Source organism: Pogona vitticeps, chromosome 4 (genome assembly GCF_051106095.1).
Source record: "Pogona vitticeps strain Pit_001003342236 chromosome 4, PviZW2.1, whole genome shotgun sequence".
Taxonomy (NCBI): domain Eukaryota; kingdom Metazoa; phylum Chordata; class Lepidosauria; order Squamata; family Agamidae; genus Pogona; species Pogona vitticeps.
The window spans coordinates 94327996-94353958 of record NC_135786.1 but is presented as its reverse complement, the minus strand read 5'-3'; the positions used below and the strand labels follow the sequence as shown (position 1 = coordinate 94353958).

Sequence of the window (25963 nt, the reverse complement as noted above, 5' to 3'; positions counted from 1 at the left end):
TTTGATGACAGTTCATTAGACCTTTCCATACGCATAATAGAGCTTACATATTTTAATTTTGTGAAGATGCACATTATACCGTACATAATATTTGCATGTTTCATGCAGCTCTTTATGATAGTGCAGTGCTTTGCGTACAATAACTTTTGATACTTGAGGGGATTCTGAGCCTCAATGCAGTTAAATTGAGAACACTTTCCTAGAAATGACTTTGTTTCCAAATCCTAGTTCCAATTTCCAAAGCACTCAGGTTTTTGTGTGTGTTGTTTAGGCTATAGATTGACATGTTATAATTAAAATAATGGGTTGACTGGTTTTCCCATGACTCAGCAGGACACTGTATAATCATAAATCTATGACAGAAAAAAAATGCACCCTGGCTTTATCACTGCACAACCATTTATATTGTGGGACTGCTTTACCATCACTCTTTTTGAAGAGACCACCTCTCACTTTACATTGGTCACATTTGGACATTGTGATAAGCAATGGTTTTTCATGATAGGAATGAAGCAGAACAAGCCTTGGGCTCATGAATAAACCTTTGTCCTCTCCTCTGCCCTTGAGGCCACAAAAAGGAATGTGGAGGCTTTTCCTTTGCTTTAAGTAAAGCACACCTTCCAACACTGTGTAAATCAGGAAATGAGGAAACAAGCCTGCTTTATAACTCCTGGATTTAAACAGACTTGTCTTAAACTAGCCACAGTTAGTGCTAGCTTCAGCTTGCATAACACATCTAAAAACAAAAAAAGTGAACACTTCCAAATTCTTTCTTTCAAAAGCATAGGAGGAGGGAAAGAGAATGAGAACAGAAGCTGAGGGTTGCTCTGGTTCAAGTCATGCAAATAACTTAATCTCTTAAAGAACAAAAAGGTTTAATCCTCTATAATCAACAATCAAGGTTTAAGGAGATAAATGCTGGGGAAACAGCTGGGAAGAAGGTGGTAATTGAAGGTTTCCATCTAAAATTTATACTGACAAAAAAGTTTGTCTGTGGCTGTGCAAGTGAAGAAGAGATTTAAGGAACTAGATTTGGTGGACAGAGTGTCTGAAGAACTATGGATAGAGGCTCGTAACATTGTACAGGAGGCAGCAACAAAAACCATTCCAAAGAAAAGGAAATGCAAGAAAGCAAAGTGGCTGTCCAACGAGGCCTTACAAATAGCAGAGAAGAGAAGGGAAACAAAATGCAAGGGAGATAGGGAAAGTTACGGAAAATTGAATGCAGATTTCCAAAGAATAGCAAGAAGAAAGATGGCCTTCTTAAATGAATAATGCAAAGAAACAGAGGAAAATAATAGAAAAGGAAAAACCAGAGATCTGTTCAGGAAAATTGGAGATATTAAAGGAACATTTTGTGCAAAGATGGACATGATAAAGGACAAAAATGGTAGGGACCTAACAGAAGTAGAAGATATCAAGAAGAGGTGGCAAGAATACACAGAGGAATTACACCAGAAAGATCTGGTTGTTCTGGACAACCCAGATAGTGTGGTTGCTGATCTTGAGCCAGACATATTCGAGAATGAAGTCACTTGACTTACTCTCCAGGATGTCTGGCTCAAGGTCAGCAACCACACTATCTGGGTTGTCTGGGTGCTGCATGTCTTGCCCTCAAACTAACAGCATATGGGCTAAGGATTGACAAATTATCAGCATGCATACAACATCAAAAAATCATGTTGCGCAAAAGCATGTCAAGTTAAGTATCCCTTCTCAAAAATCTATGCATATAATTATTTTAAAAGTTTGTTTAAATTACCTGGCTTGTATTACTTTAATATTTGTTTCCATTTACTAGTGTTAATGGTTATTTTTCAATAAAAAGTATTTGTATCATTGAAAGTTTTGTTATGTTTTGAAGACAAAAGGTGATGATTAATTCAGACAACTGTATGAGTTGTTTTTTTCTAAACTGAAACATCAGTATTCAGATTTAATTGCAATGCTGGCACATCGAAATAAATAATTTTGTTTTGTGTCGCCATTTGGGCACTCGGTCTCAAAAAGGTTAGCCATCACTGGTTTAGTAGGTTAAGCACAGAAGGAAAATCATGGATGTTCCTTTATTATTCATTCAATAAACATGGATATATTTACATGTACGCTTGTTTGAATTCATTCTCATTAATCAAGGTCTCCCTATATTCTGACTGTCTATGTAGTTCTTATTGCTTTTAACTCTTTTATATTCTCTAACATACCAACTTTCCAATCCCTTGTCTAAACACTTCACAATCTTCTCCCTAACTGACTCTCTGTCTTCCCCAGTTCTTTTGACTCCACCCTTCCTGTCCTCTCATAGGCTCCTGCACTAGAGCTCTACAATGACTGACAGGAGTGACGTGTGGGCTGTCTGCCACAATTGAGTATGACTAGACAACCAAATTTTATTTTGCTGGATCATGTTAAGCAGAGTTGCTTTGAGGTGCTGTATATCACTTGGGAGTCCCTTGCATCTACATTCAAGGATGAGGGTGTTTAAAAGTATTCTGCACCCCAGCAACCTTATTCAGCCCATTCCTTCTTTTAGAGGGAAAGAAAAGATATTTTTAAAATCTGCATCTGTGGGGGAGCAAGGAAAAAGCTAAAAATTTTAAAATTTATTTTAAGGTGGCATCTCACCTACAGTGGTGCCTTGCCTGACGATGTTAATTCGTTCCAGCGAAATCGCTGTAGAGCGAAAACATCATGAAACAAAATAAAAAACCCATTGAAACACATTAAAACCCGGTTAGTGTGTTCCAAAGGGCTGAAAACTCACTGTCCAGCAAAGATCCTCCATAGGGGCGGCCATTTTCCATGCCTGTGCAGCGAGGAATCTGTCCCTAAGCACAGCGAGGGGCCATTTTCTTCAGCCGGCAGCCATTTTGAAACCTGACGATCAGCTGTTTTTGATCGTCATAAAGCGAAAATTGGTTCCCGAAGCAGGGATCCGATCATCGCAAGGCGGTTTTTGCCCATTCAAACCATTGTTTTGCGATCGCAAAAAACTCATTGTCAAGCAGATTCGTCGTTAAACGGGGTAATCATAAAGCAGGGCACGACTGTAATTGAGTTGCCACTGAAGTGATTCAGCACTGACTTTTAAAGGGAGTTAAAAAACCTCTGCATCATCTTCTGTCTTCCTCTCTGTGAGGGGAGCAAGAGAAAGCGATTCAAAAGTGACATGACAGCCAAGCAATCCACTTGGTTTTCACACACACCCAACTGAACTAAAGAGGAGCACTAAAACTCAGTCCCTTCGAGAAACCCAAAAAGGTATGGGTAGGCATGGATAAGGATCAGGCTGGCTCATAATTGCCTGTACATTGTGTGGTTGCCAGAAAATGCAGCAAACTAGCCTGTTCCCAAAGTTGTCCAAACCATCAGACAGAGCACCACCTGATCACCACTGTCTCGGTGGTGGCTACCTTAGGAAGTTGACTGGGAATTTCTCTTGGTGAATAGAAAAATGGGGAAATAAAAAATCAAATAGAACCCAGTTCTGCAGAATGCTGCTGGTGTCCTTCTCTCCTGCCTGCACCATTCAGCGTATGGTCTTGTTTTGCTGCTTGTATTTTCCCATTCTCAGGAATTGGGTTTTCACAGAGAACCTTTTCTTTGTTCATGTCAGAAGCACCACAACACAATTAATAAATATGTGAGATCATTTCTGTCCAATAGCAGGCAACCTCAAGAGTATTTGGGGGGACAGCTAATATCAGATCTTCCATTGTACATGTTGAGGAAATTAGACAACACTGACATAAATGTGAAGTTACCTGTTTTCCTCCCCACTCCCACAGAGAACTGGAAACATGCAAATATGACCATGGTCTTGGACAGGATTGGATATGAACATGCATTAGGAGAGTCGGCCGCAATATGTGTGATCTCAGAGCAAGTTGGGCAGGAGGACTGTGGAATTCCCGAGTGTGCATGTATGACATTCCCCATCACAAGCAAAACTGGTGGGGAAAAATTACTTCACATTTAGAGCCAAAGTACTGCAATCAAAGAATGCATAAATTCAACAACAGGCCTTCTCTCATTAATCACCAATTGTTTCAGACTTTGAATCACATTGTTTCTAACTCTCTTGACTTCCTTCTTACGGTCAGTCAGCCTAACACCTCTGCTTTCTGTAGTGGTTCTCGCATCTCTCATGGGGACTTAGAAACATCGAAAGTACCTCAGGAGGAAGCATCCGCCTGTTTGTTTTTAAAAGGACTTGTGTGCTTCAGCAGACATTTCTCGGCAGAGTTTGGAATTTTTTGTCTGTTTGTTTTATTATAATTTCCGGGGGAGGAAAAACCCCAGTTACTGGCCATGCCACCTTAGGATTTAGGAGGTGTAGTTTTTTAAAAATGAACTTTTTCAAGGTCTGTTTGATTGTGAGGCAGGGTTTTTTTTCCCATTTGACACCTGCTGTTATCTGGAGATTCAACAGAAGAGTAGTGGAAGGATGGGGGCATGACTTGCATGTTCTTTTTTACCCCTTCCTACTAACTTTTGCCTGCTTTATTGTAGTCTAATAACATAATAGAGAGCCTGCATGGTGTAGTACAGTGATGGCGAACCTTTTTGGGCCCAAGTGCCCAAACCTGGGGGGGGGGGACAAGCAGGTGGCTGTGGTGGCGGAACTGGAAGTGGCAGTAGAAGGGGGAATCCCGGACATGGAGGTGCCTCGAGACCCCACTCCAGATCTGCTGCCAGTGCCAGCTGCTCCGGATCCTGGTCTACCGCCTGTTGAAGCGCCAGCACCACGTCTATAGCCACTTCCTGAGGTTTGGCTGCGCGGGGGGGGGGGGGGAGAGTAACGATCCAGTGACTTATGGCTCATGTGCCCGCATGTGATTTAGGTTTGTTGTAAGTTGGAAACAGTTCCTCTCTTTTGGCGGGAAAGGACAAAGGAGACATTTTTGAAACATCAACAGATTTATTATCGTGAACATTTAGAGAATCAACAATTATCTCAAATGGGTCCAATAATAAACTACAGTGGTGCCTAGACTTATGAATGTCCCTATGTACGACCATTTCGAGTTATGACCAGCTCTGGCTGCAAAATTTTGCTTCTACTTGCAACTGGAGCTTCCACTTAACGTACAGAAAAAGACGGGGGGGAAAGGTGGGAAATTCAAATTGCTAACTGTAGGTGGTGACAAGGCTGCTTCTTTGTAGCTCTTTCGCCCCAGCAGTTAGAGAGTGTGTGTCGGAGGAGGCTTGGGACTGCCTTCTTCTTTTGCATTGAGCTGGCTTAAGAGGGGGCTGGCTCAAATCGCTCACGACCCGTCGGCTTTTGCAGAGGTCTGCTCCTCACTGCACAGATGGTCCCATAGCAGGGATGCCTGGCCCAGTCTCCTTCCAGAGGTGGATGGTTGAATGAGGAATCTGCCTGGGCCACCATCTTCCAGCGACCCTGTCCTCTGGGATACACCGCTGCCGCCCACTCCAATGGAACTAGTGGGATGTCTTTGGCTTGGCGGAGTCAGGGTTAGGAAGCAGTCCTCCCATCTTTCAGTTGGGAAAATCTCCTAGTAAACTTTTCATTCTCTCATAATCTTTCCCCCTTCTCCTTCCCCTCTCACTCTCTTGTTTTTCTCTCCTCCTCCCACCCTGGTTCTAAATCCCCTCCTATCTCCTCCTCCCAGATTGGTAGGATCAACTCCTCCCCTTTTTCTCCCTCCTTCTCTTCCACTAGACAAATCTCAACCTTTTCTTTTACCTCCTTCAATTCTCTCTTGCCTATTTCTGCACTCTCCTCTCTTTTCACTGTCTCTCCCTCTTCATTTAATCCCAAACAGACATCGTTTGTGAAGGGGACGGCTCACTCTCCGTTTTCTCCTTTTTCTCAATTTCTCTCTCACACCACAGAAAGGGCTGTGTGTGCCAACTGTGGCAACATGTGCCATAGGTTCGCCTTCGTTGGTGTAGTGCATGGAGTGTTAGATGCGTTCAAATTCTTGCTTAGCCATAGAATGATAAAACCAGTCTTTAAAATTCTCGCATACCTTGAAATCATGATAGAACTACTATTACTCAAAAACAACTTGATGCCACATAACACACATATAACACGATCCTATGCATCTTGATGTAGAAATGTCCCATTGAGTCATGGGGTAAGTGTGGTCATGATTGCAGAGTGCAAACTAGTTTTCTTCAGCACTGATTAGCAGGTGGGGGGTATAAACAATTATTTCATTCAACTGAATGTAACTTATTTTAATTTACTACAGTTGTTACCGCCATGAAGAAGCAAATCTTGATTTTCTGTTCCACTCCTTGTGCACGTAGGGTTTGGCTGTGGTTTGCGGCCCTTGCCCACATGGTACAAAGCAGGTGTGCACAGTTGTTTTAAATGGGTGAACAAACATTTGTGCGCACTTTTTTATCTGTAATTTATGAACAGAGAAGACTTTCTTGTGACCCAATCCGAACCACAAGTACCCATAAATAAACTCCACCGGTTGTCAACACAACAGACTTCCAGCAAAGACTGTGTTCGTTCGATGATCTGGAGATAAATTCAAAGGCAAACTTGGAAGAATGTTTACCAGACGTGGCGAATGTTTACTAGAAGCGGGGGAGGGGAGCCCCGGTATTAAGTATGTGAAGCCTTTTAATTCAAAACAATCAGCTACAATGGTCTGAGGAGCACAACAAACATACGAAGGAGATCCAAAAATACCTATTCTTCGCAAAGATTGCCTCGACAGACCATTTCCGAAGCTCCCGCAGCTCGAAAGCGTCATCTCGGTGGAGGGGGCGGGGAGGACGATCCCGCTCTTTTTTTTTTCTGTGTCGTGTCCCATTTATTTTTCTTGCCCTTACTCTCTCCCGATAAGCCTTCTAAGGGCGACAGACCTTCAGTCCGGCCGACTGAGCATGCCCAGCCTGCCTTCGCGCACGCTCACTGAGAACAAAGAAGCTCGCCGGTTTGATGGGGAGCAGGCTCTGCTAGCGTTCGGCAACCTTCGGCGGTTTCCGTTGAGGCCCGGCCGCCATTTTCTCGCTCCCCTCTTGTCTAACTCGCTACCTGCGCGGCTCCCTGCCCTGGTCGCCTGCGCTTTGTCCTGTTCGGCGATGGACGGGTGAGTGAGGGAGTGGATGAGGGGCGGACGCTGTCGCCCCTGCCGCCGCCGCCGTCGCCGCGCCGGGAAGAAGAGAGGGAGGGAGTTGTCCCGCAGCTGCTGCAGCCGCCGCGCCCGCCGCCTCTCCCGCCTTCCTTCCCCCCCACCCCCACCCCCGTTGGTTCCCTCACGGGGCCAGTCAGCGCATCCCTTGCCTGTTGGGGCTCTTCCTTACCTCTTGCCCTCTCGCCCCCTGGTTCTAAATGTGGGGGAGCACTAGAGGAGGAGGAGGAGAAGGAGGAAGAGAGGGGTGTCTGCCTTGTTTGGGGGGGAGCGGGCGGGGAGGTGGGTTTGAAGCCAGCTGCCCCCCTCACCCCCGGGAGAAGGGGGTCTGCCTCTGACAGGGAGTGGGGCCTAAAGGAGCTCGGAGGGGCTTGCGCGAGGGAGCCTAGTGGGGGCCCCCTCAAATGCTGATTTATGCGAGGACGAGGAGGGAGAAGTAGGGAAAGGCCTTCTTCCTCAGTTCCTAAGAGGTTTGGTCATCCGTGGCAGCCCTTTTCTACCTTTTTTGTTTACACCATTTCTGCCTCTTGTTTCTTGAGGTGGAAAGCTTGCCTTCCCACCTTTTGTTAATGTTAAGAGCTCTGAAGAAGCTCCTCGTCCCATTTGGAGCGCCCCAGACATAGGACAAGGAAGCAGCAGGAGGCAGATGTCTTGCTCTTTTGTTTCCATTAGCTGCTTAATGGCCTTCCCCCTTCCAAGGTAGAAAGATGCCTTTGTATGTGCTGGAGACAGGCCATCAAAGCCAAAGGAAGGAAGGGATGGCAGGCGGGCAGCCGTATGGAAACAACAGAAGGGCCTTCATTGGTGGTGTGACACTTTGGTGGATAGTCAGCAGTGTGTCACAGGAAAGGCCTTATTATTGTAAGCAAGGATGTCCGACATTTAGCCACAACCAGTGACAGCTGAAAGTGCTGAATTTGCTGCCCTTTCGCGCCTTCATCAGCTTTGCATCCATCTTTGAAATAAAGTTCCTCAGCTCCTGTGTACCTTCTAATCTAAACCACTGGGCTTGACTTTTATAAGCTCTTGCATGATTAGCCATCATTATACTGTAGTAGCAGGATTACACTTACTGAAAGTTAACCAAGTTAGTCAACTTCATGGCACAAAAGTTCTTCAGTAACTTGAAACCAAACTGATCTTAAGGAGAAATAATTATACACACAAGTTGTGTTATTCTGTGAAAATCAGCATGGCTAGTTGTTACCTATACACAAAATTATGAAGTGTAGCACACTAGTTAAAACTGAATTATACTGTCCTGTCTTGGTAAAATTCAACATGAACTTTATTTGTCATGGCCTTTCTTACACAAGTCCCCTTGTCTATGAAGGCGTGTGAATTCAAATGGTTGGTTTTTTTCGCAATGTATGATGACCATTAGGGATGGACTCCTTGTTCAGATTCATTTTCTGAGGTAATTCAAGGTAGATTTTTTAAAATCACTATGCTTATAGGATCCATGTTGCTCTCTGTGTGTATTGCAGTGTGATTTGAAGTATGACTCTTTTTTTAAACACTCTGGACTCCTATAAACTGGTGTTGTGGGAGCCACATAGTGAGATTATACACAGAAGCCATGACCTGAAACAGGTTGTCAAATTGTACCTCCTCAGACGACAACTCCCACCAGTTAACCATGAGGAATGCTGGGAGTTACAGTCCAGCAACCTCTGGAGGGGTATACCATGGCCATCTCATCTTAGAGGAGAGGTGGACAACAGTAACACTCCAAATGTTGTTGGACTGTAGCTCCATCAGACTTAGCCAGGAAAACCAACTGTGAGATTTGATGAAGGTTGCAGTCTGGCATGGGGGGGGGGGGAGAAACACAGTTGCCTGTCCCTGCCTTGTTAGAAAGTTAGCCAGTGATAGTCCCTTGGATGCTTTTGGATTGCAGTTTACATCAGACCTAGCTAGCAACTACAGCTGTGAAGAAGGATGGCAGCTGTGTTTGAGCAGCATTTAGAGGGGATGCACAATTGCCTGCCTGTGCTTCTAGAGCAGTGGTTCCCAACCCTGGGTTCCCAGATGTTCTTGAAGCCTTAACCACTAGCTGTGCTGCCCAGGATTCTAGGAGTTGTAGTCTCAAGAACATCTGGGGATTCAAGATTGGGAATCACTGGCCTAGAGCATATGAATCCACATTTACTTCAGTTACTTAAATCTGTCCTTAAGCCTTGACTATTCATTAACTGTTTTAGGTCATCGTATTTAATTAAGCATAGAAAGAACATAAATTTGTGAATCTTATGTGCATTTATGGTTTGCTGCTTTATGATTTTACACAGCTGGTGTCAGTCAAACAAAGCTTCCTACTTCTGTTCACTACAGTTGTCACAAGTACTGTTTTGGTTATATGTGTGGTGTTAAGAAAATGCTTTGTTTTCCAAACCAATATGCTAATCGTAAGTCTAAATTCTTTCAGGACAGCATTTTATTGATATGGAGATGGAAAATGTCTTGTGGTAGTTTGAATCTATAAAATGGTATTCAATGACAAAAATAGTATCTCAAGACTAAGAAGATATGCACCAGCCTTCTCTGTCATAATTCCAACTTAAACCTTTCACATTTTAAAAGAAAAATAAAAGCTAATTTCTTGTTCTAAAAACGTATTTTTTCCTTTTCAGCATTGTCACTGATGTTGCAGTTGGTGTGAAGGTAGGCTATAAACCAAACAGATCATGCCAGATCATGCAGATCATTCTTAGGTTATTTCTAAATTGGTTGAACATTTTCTCTGATAACTGTTAGTTTTTTCATCAACAAATTCCTATTATAGAAAGTAGATTTTTTTTAAAAAAAAATCCTGTTTGGTATAGTTTACATACATTTTGTAAGAATGATTTCTATACACAACCAACCTTGTGGCTCAAAAGGAAAATGTTTTTTTTTTTTTTTAATCTCTGATACTGTATGTTTATTCTTTGCTAGCAAAAGGTACGCCATTGTTATAAGAAGCTAGGAAAAAGGTGGTCCTTTGTGCAGCCTATCTGATCAGGTGGATGGTGGGGAAAATTGCATAAGGAACCACTGTTTTGGGGAGTGGCACAGGGAGCAGCCAATGGCTGCATTTTGTGCATTTCTGGTTAAAGGTTATTGAAACGTTAGTTAGAAACTGGAAGTATGACCAGATAGGTTTTTGTTCTTCTAATGTCCATTTCTTAAAGAGTGCTGAAATAAACTAATTTCTAACTGTCTTGAAAATAATTTAAAGGCCTAGTGTTCTCTTTCCTAGATTATCAGTACAGTAGTACCTTGCATGATGCTGTCCTGTTCAGCTCTGTTTCATTAGAATATGTACACTTGGCCATTTATTTTGTGATGCTCAGTGGAACCCTGGTCTACATAAAGGAGGCGAACTGGACCTCTGGGACACCTGGGTCCCAGTTTACGTGTTCTGTGTAAAGATGGACCTTCCAGAACTCCTGCCATAAGACCTAATGTGTAAATGACCCTCTTTAATGCTGACTTGGTTAGCACTTCATTTTGTTGGAATGTATCCTGAGCACTTTGTGAGGACTTACTGTGTAGGCATAAAGCTCATAGTCTCTGTACTTCAGGAGAGTGGAGGGATGATGTAGATCAGGACATTCCTTCTCATATACAGTTTTTCTTCCATTCTGTGGTTAGGTTTAATTATGATATAATAGGAGGCGTGTTTCAGATATTTTAGGTAAGTCAGAGTTACGTATCTGCAAAAGTTTTGGTCTCATTTTCTGTCTGTTTTGTGTCATGATTTCTTAACCAATTTATTCTTTGCAAACCGTTTGATTGAAACCTGTAGTTTCAGTGGACCACGCTCAATCCATGGCAATAAAAAATGCATGAGGGCTTTGCAAGTTGTTTAAAATGTGAAGTGCAGCTCTAGTAAACACCACCAAATGAATATATACATTTTATCACTGAGTGGCATTTTTTCATATCATCTTTTGGCAGGCAGATTAGGGTGGACATAAATTTAGAACTGAAATTCCTCTGAAAATATGCTTATACTAGAATTTTTATTTAAGTATCTGTTTATGATCTTTTCAGAGTGCACATCAACTTTTGGCTTCCACCCAGGCTTCCTTTGTTTCAGGAGAACAAAAAAATTTAGGCCTGGGTCCAGTGGTGGCAGGACGCATGTGTTGCTCCTGATTGTGCAAACAGTTGTATATTTTCCAAGCTTGTGCAGTACTCTCTGCAAGCAGTTCCCACAGTTTATGCACATAGTGATAGAATTGGGTGATGCAACTGGCCAGCTTCCATTCCAGTCAGGTGCCTGGGCACAACTATGTACCCCTGAGTCAGAACCATCACTGATTGACCTATAGGCTTCTAGTTTGCTTTGCTGGCATGCCCCATGTTGAAATGGCATACAGTGGACCCTCTACTTACGGAATTAATCCATTTTGGAACGGTGGCTGCAGGTCGAAAAGTCTGCAGGTCGAGTCTCCATTGACCTACAATGCATTGAAAACCAATGAATCCATAACCGGCCGTTTTTGTTCCGTTTTTGTTCCATTTTGGTTTTTTTCCTGGTCTGTAGGTCAATTCTCCGGCTGCAAGTCGAACCTAAATTTTGCGGCCAGAGAAGTCTGTAACTCGAAAAGTCTGTAAGTCGAACCGTCTGTAAGTCGAGGGTCCACTGTACTGTGCCAAAACTCACTGGACACTTCCTTCCTCTTGCTGGGCCCTGACCTCTCCAAACCTGCATAACTGTAGCAGTGGGGCTTTCCACTTCACCAGCATTATGTTGACTTGGTTATTTGTTTGTAAGGAGAATATGATAATCATGCTACATGGAGGTAGTTTCTTTTCCTAAAGAATAGGGAGCTAGACCCCCCCTGCATATCCACCATAAGTAACTAATAAATGTGTAGCTCCTGACCTATATACTATTCTTACCTGATTTAGAAAAAAAGCTTGTTGTGGTACAGCACAGCAACTTATTAGAACAATCATGTGGATCTGTTGTGCACAATGATTGTGCAGTATGTATCCCACCCCTTATATAGGTTATTACACACTACACACTACTTTAGTGTGATTTACTGTGCTAGGCAACAGGATTATAGCCAGTGTGTTTGTAAAATGAAGATGCATTTCTCTTCAGAGCATATCAGCATGTTCAACAGACTAGTATGGGAATAGGATTTCTCATTATAAAGTATATGTACATTCCACTTTTAGAGTGTTATGGATGTTTTTCTTGCATTCTTCAATACAATTGCCTCTAAGAAGCTTTTTAAAATATATATTAAAAGCTGTCATTTTTTTCTGGTTGGCATCCTTCCTGTTTCAGAGCTGACAGTTGTAAGGAAATGGTGTAATTTGTCAAAAGCATTGTAAGTGATATCAGCACAGTTGTGGTCAAGGGAGTGGCTGGCTTGTTGCCTTGCTTCTTAAACAACAGAATTAGTGTGTCATTAGTTGTAATTCTTAACTGAAAGTGACTTGCAGTACCGTAGTAACTGTTATCTGTTGACACACAATAGTATAATAGTAGGAGAAGGTAGGAGAAGGAAAACACTTTCTGGCTCTTCCTGTAACCATCAAGCTGATTGGTATTGAGCAGCCATTTACAAGAATATACTGTAGTTGTTTTATGTTAACATAGATTGTCATGAAGTGAGCAGTGGAGATTAAAAATTACATCTCTCTGGAATGCATATTCAAGATGGGCCATCTTGTTCAGTTGTATTACTAGTGTCTTGTAAGCAGACCTGTAGACAAGATGTTTTGGCCTTAATGGGTGGTGTCCAAAACATATCCTAGAATAACCTATGATGTTTTAGAGGGGCAGGTGCTTGGATTGGAGGTAGGAAAGACAGATTGACAGCATAAAGTGTACTTCATAGGGGCATAGGAAGCTGCCCTATACAGAGTTTGACTGTTTGTCCTCTGTTCTTGTATTATCAATTGGCACTGGCTGTCTAGGATCTAACACAGATTTTTTTTCCTAACCCTTCCTGGAAATTGCTGGCATTACCTGCTGGTCTTTGCTTACCTTTTGAAATCAGGTCTATTTAGTATAGTTATTTTTCAAAAATAATTTACTTATTTAATTTATTTAAAATATTTTACCCATCTTTCCTCTTAAAAGATGAGATAAAAATGTGTCCTATAAATATGTGTGTTAATATTTGACGATTTAGACATAGATTTCCACTAATCCCAAAGTATACTGCAAAAGAAAAATGAAGAATATTTTTCCAGAATTACTGGAAAGTTGCAAACGTAATACGTAGCATTCATGTTAGGAAAATGAAATAGTTGTGGTCTATGGAAAAACAATTAAATGCCAGCTGTAATGAATAAGAATAGATTTACAACCAACATTGTAGTAAGGATGTAAACTATTCCATAACTGACTTGTTTCATATCTGAATGATGATGCTTCTGCATAGTGAAATCAAGCTAATTAAATTGTCATTTTCTTAGAAGAAATTCTTACTATTTTATGCTGATGGATTCGGAATATTGCTATTCTAACATTATGTGGCAATTGTTCATTATTAGATGTCTATAATTTTTTAAAAAACCATGTTATCCTTTGAAACTATGATTGCATTCTCTGAAACAGTGAGCCAGAAGCTTCATTCAGTTGTTATATTTGATGCTGTTAGAGGGAAGCCTTTAGCCCTGTTCTTGTCTGTTGTTGTATTGATCATGGCTTCAGTACCAATCTGTGTTCAGAATGCAAACTAATAAAACATCTAAATAGAACTAAGATTCTTCAGAATTCTGGTTTACTATTCATAAGAGTGTATGCTAGTGTGCTCCCACTTGTGTCTTTCTGGGAGCATGAACTACTGGTAACTTGCTAGAATAGAAACTGAGTTTTGTGACAATAGCTGAACTACAAGCTTATCTCCTGTAATAAAGCAGACATTGTAGTTGATCCTGGCTTATTAGAAAGTAGCAAGCTTTGGTCTAGGTTAGGAAGTAGAGATGAGAGTATTTGTATTTGTACACGAATACTCACACACAGGTGGAGATAATAAGGGTCCAGCCCCATGGGGCTGGGCAGTCCACTCACCGATGCGCTAATGCTACACGGTCCGCGATGCTGTCCTATCGCTCTGGAGATCGTGATCACTGAGCCACTCTTCCACCTGGCAGAGAGGCTTGTTGCCCTGCCTCCTGCCATCTCTATTAGGAAGTAACACAACACTCTTCTGTTAAGTTCCTGATTAATTTAGCTGTTCCTGCTTTAAGGACTCTGAAGCTCTTGATTGCTTATGAGTGTTAGGGAAAGACTCTGAAAAATGGCTTTGTATTTTGTGATTATTGTCATTCTACTTTAAACCTCCCCAGTCTGTTTCAAGCCTGAGATATGCCATTTGCCATTTTTTTTAGCTGTGATCAAGTTATTTCTGTGTTCTGGCAACTCTCCCAGTATGGAAGTAATATGTTACTCTTTTACATGAGAGGAAGTTGTTTAATAACACTATGAACTTCACTACTGAAGAAGTGATACTTTTATTTTATCTCCTTCAGAAATGTTTAAGGCCAGTGTTATTCCTTGCTATTAATTAAAAAGCTCAAATGTTAGGCAGATCATCACTTGACTTACTGTAGTAGGTAAAGAAATTACAAAGAGTTTATGGGCCTATTTCAGTGGAAAGACAGCATAAAAATGGAAAAGCAAGGAAAAAAGACCTTTTTTGAAAATAGAATTAGCAACTGAGAATTTTGCATGTGCAGATTTTATGGATGCAGAATATTCTTTGAATCAGTGTTGTGACTGTACCTAACATATAGGCAGTAATAAGTATATTTGTCATCTGTATAACAAGGTTGTCTTAAAGTGCTGTAAGAAATATATTGCATTTTAACACTGTAAAAATCCTAAATAATAGAATTGGTGTTAAAACAATACATGGAATTGTTCCTTTCAGCACTTGGCAATGGCATGAAGCTTGAGTTGATGTCACTTAAGTTATTCCATATTGTCACATACAGTGGTGCCTCACTTAGCGATGCTAATTCATACCGAAAAAATCGCTGCTAAGCGATAACATCAGTAGGTGAAATAAAAAAGCCCATAGAAACACATTAAAATGCGATTAATGCGTTCCTATGGGCTTAAAACTCACAGCTGAGCGAAGATCCTCCATAGCACCGCCATTTTCGGTGCCTCTAAAGCTAGGAATCTGTCCCAAAAAACAGTGGGCGGCCATTTTGAAACCGCCGATCAGCTGTGCGAAAATAGGGGCTTTGTGATGATCGCTTTCCTGCGATCACCGCAAAGCGAAAATACCCCATAGGGAACATCACAAAGCGGTCGCTTTTGCGATTGCAAAAAGTCCATCGCAAAGTGATTTCATTGCTATACGGAGTGATCGCTATGCGAGGCACCACTGTAATGTTCATAGGGGCTACCACATATAGCTGATAGCTGCCTTGCCCTCCAGATATTTCTATAGACCAGTGTTCAGAACAATCACAGAAGGAACTTATAGTGCATCTGGCTGATTGAAGATAGGTTTAGTTTCTCCAGGAGCTCCAGTGTTACAATAGAAATTGATACGCTGAGACTAGTTTTAGAAGAAATGTTATAGAAACTGTTCCTTTACAATGCAAAGATCTTGGGGCATAACGTAGTAGTAGCTAATGGAATGTAGGAGTTAGGGACACACAAGCACCCCTGGCCACTCAAGACTAAGTGGTTAAGTGAACTTGATCTTGGAGGTTTAAGCTGGCAGTTCATCTCTAGAGAAAGGTGTGAGTCTCATTGTATAATTTATTTTCCACAATTAAACTTCAGAAAATATTGCACAATTAAAGTTCAGAAATAATGGGAACAAATGGTTTGTCAGGAAGAGCTTGGAGGGCATTTTGGACAAGAAAGAATGAGTTTAGTTCTTCCATTTCAATAGCATTGATGTATTAGATAAAAGTGAATCCTGTCCTGTGACCTTGGCAACAGTTTTTGGTGGAACAGGAAGAGTTAAGAGATTTAATTTAAAGTTGCCAGTTCTATAGAAGAGTGCTATAGCTACACAAATGCTGTAGCATTTTCCAGGGCCATAGGTTTTCATTATCCACCTATTCCTGCCCACACTCAATCCCATCTGAGAGACTAGAAGGAAAGTGGGGTTGAGGTTTCCTACCATAGATGTTATTAGATGCCCTGTGTGGAGTTCCATTATGTATCAATGCAAAGGTTTACTATATAAAAGAGCTTAAGTTCATATTTTGGCTGTGGACATCATTGCAACATATGCAACCTTACCAGGCTCTGGCAAATCAAAATGACTAGAACTTTGGTTTGCCTGAGCCTTTTCCAGGTAACTTTTCTGACTCATTTATGACCCAGATCCCTTTCATTTCACATAACCTCTTCTTGTCGTCAAAGCAAGCTATCCTACAGATTGATTTAGCTGCTTTCTGGCAGAGCAGGGGAAAAATCTATTTGTTTAAGTTTCTGAAAAACACACTTTAAAATTTGAATCAGTTTTAAAAATAATATATATATTAAAAAATTTAAAAATATTAAAATATTAAAATATTAAAAATTTTAAAAGTTTTAAAAATTATATATATATATATATATATATATATATATATATATATATATATATATATATAATTAAAATGTTTTGTTGTATTCTAAAGAGGTCTGTGCACTAGTAGATTTAATTTAAAAACCATTATATCTGAGATCTCAGTATGTGATAGGGACTGTACATTCTAATGCTAAATTAGGAGACAATGCACTTATATAATTTTTTTTAAAAAAAGCTTGGTAAATAAGAACAATCAGTCCTTTAATTAGGGCTTCAATGTTATGGGGTTCCACTGGCTTCTCTAAAGATTTGTTACACTTATCTTTCTATCTCATATAGTTCTTAGCCTGTCAGATGATAGAAAAAAATTGCAGTTCTGAAGCTGGGTTCATATAAAAAATAATATACTTTTCATCAGTTATGCACTGAAACAAGGGAAAAAAACCTAGATAGATCAGCCCTGTTTCTCATTTCTTGCTCCTATACTTTTTGTTTTGTTTTTCCTCAACTACATATGATATTGGAACTACTTGGATATTCTGTTAAAAACTACAGGATCGCTTTCTATAGTTTCTTTGTGGGATGCTGATTATCTGGCTATTGTTCCTTCAGAGTGGATTAAAATCAGAATTTTTTTATCAGTCATAAAGAAAAGAAAAAGAAAAAAAAAGACAAAAATGTTGTGTCACCTTAAAGACTAACTCCTATATATTTTAATGTGAACTTTCGTGGACAAGTCCACTTCCACAGACAACACTGATTCCTCAGATATAAGATATATCTGATTCTTATGTTTGAGGAAGTGGATTTGTTCACAAAATCTCACATTAAAATATAGAAGTTACTCTTTGAGGTGCCACTTTTTTGTTTTCTTTTCTTTTTTCTTTTTGCCTGATATGATAGCACAGACTAACATGGCTACCTCTTCTAAAACTACTATGAATCTTTTTAAAAAAAATCAAATTGATTTAAATAAAAAATAAATTTTTATTTAAATTGTCAAAAATCCTGATTTGATTTTAAAGAAATCCACCCTGTGTTCCTTGTATCTTTGTGTAGACAACATCCTTATCTCTGTTTGAAAGTAAGACTCTTGGTAGGAAACACAGTGGTTTGGGATTTAATTATCTGATTCCCTCCAAGAAGTGCACCCCTTCTTGCTATACCCTCAGTCAAGGTTCCCTCTACGCACACATCAATGTTACTCCACCTCCCTCTGTACATCTTTCTACCTCATCTGTGCAGCAGTCGTTTTCAGTCCCTTTGGTTCTGGTCATGAAGGAACTCTGTGTGGGGTGGGTAGAGTCTCTGCACATGCAGGGGCGAAGTCATGCACATGAGGGTTGGAGCCCCGCCCAGCAGGGCTGAAAATTAGAGGGTACACTGCCCTCAATATGTATATTTTTCACAATATCCTTGCCCATACAGTGGTGCCTTGACTTACAAACTTAATCCGTCCTAGAAGATGTTCATAAATCAAAACGTTCGTAAGTCAAATCGGCATTTCCCATAGGAATGCATTGAAACCTGATTAATCCGTCCAGCTGTTTTTTGTTCTTATGTCAAGGCAAGGTTTGTAAGTCAAAGCATTAGTTCCCATAGGAACTAATGCAAAACTGGTAAATCCGTTCTCTACCACTAGGGAGAGAATTTTTCTTCTTTTAACCTAAGATGAACTTAGGTTAAAAAAAGGGCAGGAAAGGAGGGAGGGAACAATGGGGAAAGGAGGAAAGAAAGAAGGTAATCACTGGGGCCCTCAGACAAAGGTTTGTACTTTTAAGCACAGAGAGAGAGAGAAGACAATGGGGGGGGGAGGTTGGAGTCTAAAATACATTTTAAATCCACACATGCTAAACCCAGACATTTTAAACCCACACATTTTACAACAACACATTTTAAACCAAGCAACTTTTAAACAAAACACATTTTAAAACATACCAAGCAACTTTTAAACAAAACACACTTTAAAACAAACCAAGCACCTTTTAAACCCACTTAGCTTTAGAGCCCAACAGCCAGACAGACCTTTGCAAACAGTTTTCTGTTATTAAAACCAAAAGTCTAAACTCCATTTTAGAGGCCAAAAGCTAGACAGACCTTTGCAAACAGTTTTCTGATTTTAAAACCAAAAGTCTAAACTCCATTTTGGAGGCCAACAGCCAGCCAGACCTTAGCAAACAGTTTTCTGATTTTAAAACCAACAGCCAGCACAGAAACAAAACCCAGCCACCTAGCCCATCCCTAAGCTGCAAAACCCCTGTACAGTAAATACAGTGTACAGTACTCACCCAGAACAGGCAGTCTTTCTGTTTTAAGAAAGTCAAAAATCCAAAAAAAATTAAAATAAATGAAAGCAAAAAACAAATACAGTCTGTACAGTACAGTACCAGGCAGTAGAGTACCAGGCAGTAGGCAGTCTGAAGTCTCTCTCTGTATCCGTACACTCTAACCACTGGGGCGAGCGAGGTAGCAGTCAATGGTTAAATGAAAGTTCAAATTTCCCGCCTTCCCCACATTTTTTTGTTCGTAAGTCAGGGTTTAATGCATTCCTATGGGCTTTTTTTTCCGCATAGCGATGAATCCGGATAGCGACGATTTTTCCAGAACGGATTATCGTCACTATGCGGGGCAGCACTGTATCTTGATTCCTACCAGATACTGTGGTGATTCCCAACTGTATAGTGTTGTTGCTACATCTTGCCTTATTCTAGGAATGATACAATAATACTGACTTTAAGCTAGATTCCAAAAAGGCCAGTATCATGTTTCAAATATTCACTGGCTATTGGAGTACTCCAAACAATTTCAAAAAATCAGTGTATGGTTTGTGCACTACATTGAAACCTTTGACTGTGGATCATAAGAAGCTCTGGATTGTTCTGAAAGAAATTGGTGTGTCTTAGCACTTCATTGTCCTGATGTCTGTCCTATATTATGGATAAGGCAGAATATGGAAAGACAGAATGATTTCCTATAGGCAAAAGTTTCATACAAGGTTGCATTTTATCTTCCTGTCTCTTGCATATGTATGCAGAACATATCTTACAGGAAGCTGGACTAGTTTCAGATGAGGGAGGAACCATCTTGCTGACAGAAAGCAGTGATATGCTGAAACAACTTCTAATGAAGTAAAAGAAGAAAGTTCAAAAGCAAGACTGCAGATAAACATTAAGAAGACAAAAATCATTACTGTAGAAGGACTATACAATTTCAGTATTGACAATAAAGAAACTTAAACAGTTAAAGATTTTGTATACCTTGGTTCAATCCTCAGCCTAAATGGGAACTGCAGCCAAGGATCAGAAGAAGGCTGAAGGAATTAGAAGCAATCACTAAGGATGTGTCACTGGAGGCCAAGATCATCCAAACGATTGTATTCCTGATTACTGTGCATGGGTTGGAGTTAACCTCGAGGCAAAATCCGGAGCTGGAGTCCCGGAAGCAGTTAATGTCGTTCTGGCAACTCCTGCGACGCTGCTGGAACCAGTTGTATTGGCTCTTGCCTTTCCATTGGACTATTTCAGCAATGTGGAGGGGGGGGTAACTTGCTGCTTGGGTAACAGCCTATCCTCCCCATTAAATTTTCCCAGGCATCATGCTCTGGAGAGATCACTCCACCTTTGGATGGTTGCTAGGGAGTTGTTTGAATGTTCCTCTACTTTATTTATTAGTTCATAGTGCAATGGAACTGAGATTTGTGATGGGCATTTGTATTGAGAAAAGGGGTGTTTATAAGGGAATTTGTAAACACAGTAACTTTGCACCTGGTGGTCCTGATCCTGCCAATGATGGTCCAGAGGTGTTTTTTTAAAAAAACTTTTAAAAGCTCTCCTCTGGTCCCAAAGCCTTCCTCAGGGTAAAAGGGAGCCCAGGGGAACCACAGAACCTAACGCTGGATGTGTGTGTAGTAAGCTTTTAGTTAGTGTAAGTTAAATGTTTTTACCACTTTATCCAACTTGCACTGGATGCGATTTTATGAAAAAGGATTTTGCCCACTCTTATACACCTGCATTCCTTCCCCCCATTTAATTGAGTTCGTGTGCTTTCTTTTATCAGTAATGATGTGGGTATTCCAGAAAGGGCACAACTGGAAAGTTCTCTGGAAAAATAAAATTATCTTGTTTGGTTTAACTTTAAATATTATTTTCAAACACATTTAAAGCTTTATGTGGAAATTATTTTATTGGAATATTTTTAGTAATTTAAAGATATATGTGTTGTTGTTTAGTCATTAAGTCGTGTCGGACTCTTCGTGACCCCACAGACCAGAGCATGCCAGGCCCTCCTGTCTTCCACTGCCTCCCGGAGTTTGGTCAAATTCATGTTAGTAGTATTCGCGAAGGCTTTCACGGCCGGGATCTAATGGTTGTTGTGGGTTTTTTGGGCTCTTTGGCCGTGTTCTGAAGGTTGTTCTTCCTAACGTTACGCCAGTCTCTGTGGCCGGCTTCTTCAGAGGTCCTTCAGTGCTGTCCTCTGAAGATGCCGGCCACAGAGACTGGTGGAACATTAGGAAGAACAACCTTCGGAACACAGCCAAAGAGCCCGAAAAACCCACAACAGTCATGTTAGTAGCTTTGATGACACTGTCCAACTATTTCGTCCTCTGTCGTCCCCTTCTCCTCTTGCCTTCACTCTTTCCCAATATCAGGGTCATTTCCAGGGAGATTTCTCATGAGAGGGCCAAAGTATTAAAGCCTCAGCTTCAGGATCTGTCCTTCATGAAAGAATACTTCTGGTGTGTAAGGGAGGGTGCACATACCTAAACAAACCTGTTCCTGATACATCTTATATCAACAGTTTCACTTTCTTCTGCTGAGGTATAACTGTGGTACTCTCTGCTTCACTCAGTTATTCTGAACATTACTTTTTGATTGCTTTTTAATTTTCGAAAAGTCTGATCCAGTACAACTAGTTAAAACCTCTATTTCATTAAAGGATGGATGTGAGTCTGTGGACATAAGCTCACATTTTGTCTGGATAATTTGTTCTTGTGACTGAAAATAAATTTTGTGAAATAGAAACAAGATTAGCAGTGTTATTCTATTCTTTTTGTCTTTCTGGAGCTGAAAGCAGTTGAGTTCCTTTCACAAGATCTGCTGTAGGTGGAATGCTTGGAATCCTTAGGGCAATATAGAACAACAGCTGAGTGTTGCATTATCCTCTATTTGCATTTTACTTCCTGCTGTGTAGTAATGCCACACATTAATCTTCTTATGTTTTGCCATGATCAGTGTAACCACAGTCTAACAGGTCTTATGCAAACACTTATAACTTCTTAGGTAGAGAACAATTGAGGCGTTTCTCTGAGAAAAATGAAACAAACCATAATTGCATTCGTAGTTTCAGTCTAACTTTTGCCTCAGTTGGTTATTGAAGAATGGTAGCAATATATGACAAATATATCATGTATAAGTCTGTTATGGACACAATCAGAAGTCAGCTGCATTTTGTTTAGGAAGAGTTTGTCATATATTATTTTTCAGTATCATTTTTTGAATGAATTTTTGTTATTGAAGCTTAAGGATATACCGTATTTTTTTGCTCCATAAGACGCACCTGACCTTAAGATGCACATAATTTTTAGAGGAGGAAAACAGGGAAAATATATTCTGAACCAAATAGTGTAATAAAATATTTAATAAACTATAACAGAATAACATTTGAACCATATAAAGTGGACAGCAGTCAACAGTGGCATTAAGAACCATTACCACTGTCATTAACAAATGGAGAGACTTAAAGCTTTGTGTACTCTAGTTTATGTGCCATAAATTTGTGTGTCATAAATTTAATTCAAGTACATCTAGACCATTATCAGCCAGTGATAATACCTATACCACTCTACCTATATTTTACATTTCCTTTCATCCACCTCCTCCCCATGCTTATAGAAATGTCTCAATGACAGATGAGATTGTTGTGCAACTCTGTCCAGCTACAGCTCAAGCCTATATTAAGTTAGAAATGGTTTGTCTGATTTGGCACTGCATTGAGAGGTCCCTTTTAGTTGTGTGGAGGATAAATAGTGGAATTAAACTATTTAACAGCTGGTTTTCCTTATTTACTTTAGGTTATGCAAAATAACAGCAACACAAAGCTTAACCTGCTCCCATTCACCAGCAGTAGCACATGCTCAGCATAAGACCAAATCTCCATTTTCTGACATAATTGAACGTTTATAGCATGCAAGGCACAACAGGTTAGGCCACACAAAGCCATGAACAATGCTCTTGACTAGCCAAGAAAACTGAATACAAACTATAGTAACTGAAATCAGGAAGCAGGTACTGTAATCCAGTTAGAAGTCACGAGGCACAGTTAGTTTCCTTGCTGCAACACCCTTTGGAAATACATTCTCTATTAGATGCCCAGAACTAGTTGAAAAGTTTGCAAGTTGAATCCAAATTTCCCATAGAAATGCATTGAAAATTAATTAATGCATTTTTATGGGGGGGGAGGTCCAAAATTTAAAAAAACTTAAAAGAAAGTCACTTACCAGGTACTGTAGACTGAGCCTGGCTCTTCACAGTGCCTTGGTAGACCCCAGAACACCCAAAAAAGAGCCCCAAACAGCTAAAAGCCAGCAGGCAACCAGCAGACGGCAGCCATTTTGTGCTCTTCTCCACTCCTGCTCCTTTCCCCTCCCCTCTCCCCACCTAACAGCTGATCGGCGCTGGTCTGAACGGCTTCCCAGGCAGCTTTTAAAGCAAGTACTGGTATGCACGTTTCTACATAAGCAGGTTTCAACTCAAACGGAGCACCTTTTCACCCAAGCACCAGTGCCAAACAAACAGCTTTTAAACTAAATTTTTACATTTTAAAATGACAATACCAGGCAGTCCCAGGTCTCTCTCCCAGCTCTCTAACTGCTTGGACTAGCAAGGAAGCACACAAGCAGTCTCTTCACTAACTGAACGTTTGAATTTCCCCGCTTTCCCTGCTTTCCCCACATATTAGGTATGCTAATATCTGTGCACTGGAGGATTGTGGGAGGAACATCCAGCCCCTGATGGGGGTCCTGTGGGGTACCCCAAAACACTGAGTAGCTCTCTTGGCTTCTTTCAGGACTGGGGCTGTGCAGCCCTATTCTGATCAGGAGGTGCAGCCGGGGGGGTCACCATACCTTTGTGGGACAGGGCACAGAAAGGGGCAGGAGGTTCAGGGGCCATTCCAACTCATAACTGCCAGGGGAGATACCATGATCATCAAAGTGCTTTTCCCAGGGTGAGGCTCATCTATTGCACTTTGGATGTGGTGACCTCTGTGATTTCCCCAAATGTGGGAAAATCAACTGCCTAAGTAGGGGACTGTGTTTGTGGTTTCCCCTGGTCTTTCTAGAATAACTCTTTCCCCTTTGGTCCTTGACTGTTTTCACTGCCTGCTGCCATAGGCCTGTTGGCCTTGCTGGTTTTCCAGGTGGGCTCCAGGAAGTAGATCCTGGAAAGCCAGCAGTGCAGAATGGTGAGGTCCAAACAGCAAGCAGTCTCTGGTGCCAGTTCAGAGGCCTCCCAGCATGGCAGTGGGAGGCTTCTGGGTGGTGGTGGCTGAACCCTTTTTTTACTGTATTCGCTCCATAAGATGCACATACTTTCTCCCCCATTATTTGGGGGGGGGGAGTACATCTGTGGAGCGAAAAATACGGTAATAAATGTGCTTGGAGGAGTCTAGCCTACAGCAGATTTGCTGAACCCCCTTCCTTGGGTGTTACCATTGAATAGTAGAAGGATGACTTGCCTTCTCCAAGGTTGACTGAGAAAAGCCAAGGTTCTTCCCATCTTGAAAAGAAGATGCCACAAAACCAATACTAGAGAATTTTTTCTTAGATCCTAAATATAGTTTGAACTAATGTCCAGTTGTAAATCTTTCTTATCTTGGGCAAAGTGCTGCAATAGGTTTTAGCAGTACATTGCCTAACTCAGTGGTTCTTAACGTGGGCGATAATGCCCCCCGGGGGCGATTTCATTTTTCAGGGGGGCGGTAGAACAAAAAGGGGCGGCGTGGGGGCGCTGAAGCAGAAGGGGGTGGTAGGGGGGCGCTGGAGCAAGCCAAACCTGTGAAGATGGCTGCAGCCTTTCTACATTGTGCATGAATATATATTTTCCTCCAATTTTAATTTAGTTTCAGACTTTTTGTCTTGAAATTTTTAGTTCCTGAATTTGTTTTTATGCCCTTTTTATATTTCTTTTTGCGTCTTAAAATTCACTTGCAACTAAATCATTAAATGTTACTTTTGGGGGGGCATTTCATTTTCTTGGAATTTAATTTTGTTATCAGGGGTCATTGGATTTAAGTGTCTTAAATAAATAAATAAATAGATAAATAGATAAGATAAGATAAGATAAGATAAGATAAGATAAGATAAGATATCATCACCGCGGGGAGGGGGGCGATGATAACTTCCTCAATGGCTCAAGGGGGCGTTTCTTTCAAAAAGGTTAAGAACCACTGGCCTAACTGATGCTGTGAATGATGAGAGATTATGAATATCTAAATGATGATGTTTAGGTCAGCCTCACTTTGGCTTCTGACTTGGTTTCAGCACAGAAACTGCCTTTATTATCTTAGTATGCTCTTCAGTACTATCAGAGAGCAGGTATGGGCAATAGATGCCACCTTTTGCCTCTTCCCTGATCTCCCTGCTGCCAGAGAACTTTCTGAGATTTCTGAATTAAAACCAAGGAAAATAGTTCTCCTGGAACCATCAAGGAAGTTCAGTTCTCCTCTAAAAGAAGATTGGTGCCCTTGTATTACTGAAAATGTCTTTCAGAAGTCTTAAAATCATTTTTAGTTTTGGAAAATCCCATGAAAAAGATTTTGAGGAAGTAAGAATGTAGTACACAATGGTCTACTGCTTCCATAAAGGATATGACAATTTTAGAGTGGTTTCCTGTAGTGGGAGTTGAAAGATCAGACTTTTGTGGGTCTGTTTCTTGAAAGTAGCATTGGGGCCTTATGCTCTGGCCCATGCCACATCTGCCATGCATTCTGTGCTTTGTTTAGTGTTGTTCCATTTAACAGCTGTATGAATCCATGCCATATGAATCTGTTCAGCATGATTATGTGAGAATTTGCTGGTTTCACCAAACTCGGGTGAGATGACAGGTATGCTGTGCTGGTGTCTGAAGTCAACAATGGAGTGGATGAGGTTTGATGAACTGAAACACAGTTCAGTCAAGTTCAGGCATGCCACATTCAGCTTCATCTTTGATAAGGCTGTGCTTCCTAAAGGTAGAGGCTGCAATGTGGGAGTTATGTTACAACTGGCATAGGTAATTCTGATGTTGAAAAGATACCTGTGGTACAAAACCTTTTTTCCACTTGCAGCCCCGTAGAATGGACGGA

General features: G+C 40.9%; 1 protein-coding gene and 1 pseudogene across 4 annotated transcripts in view; both read left to right on the top strand.

Moving 5' to 3' along the window:
* Window positions 1-6790: 6790 nt before the first annotated feature.
* Window positions 6791-25963, top strand: part of PTBP2 (polypyrimidine tract binding protein 2) — a 105962-nt gene continuing 86789 nt past the window's right edge. For 2 of the 4 annotated variants that reach the window (XM_072997961.2, XM_072997960.2), the window contains exons 1-2: window positions 6792-7079; window positions 9755-9785. In XM_072997961.2, coding sequence (XP_072854062.1) covers window positions 6874-7079; window positions 9755-9785 — 237 coding nt within the window. In that variant the 5' untranslated portion in view covers window positions 6792-6873. Of the gene's footprint in view, window positions 7080-9754; window positions 9786-25963 lie in introns of all 4 variants that reach the window. The other 2 variants (XM_072997959.2, XM_072997962.2) reach the window with 2 other exon arrangements.
* Window positions 23795-23949, top strand: LOC140707129 (U1 spliceosomal RNA; annotated as a pseudogene).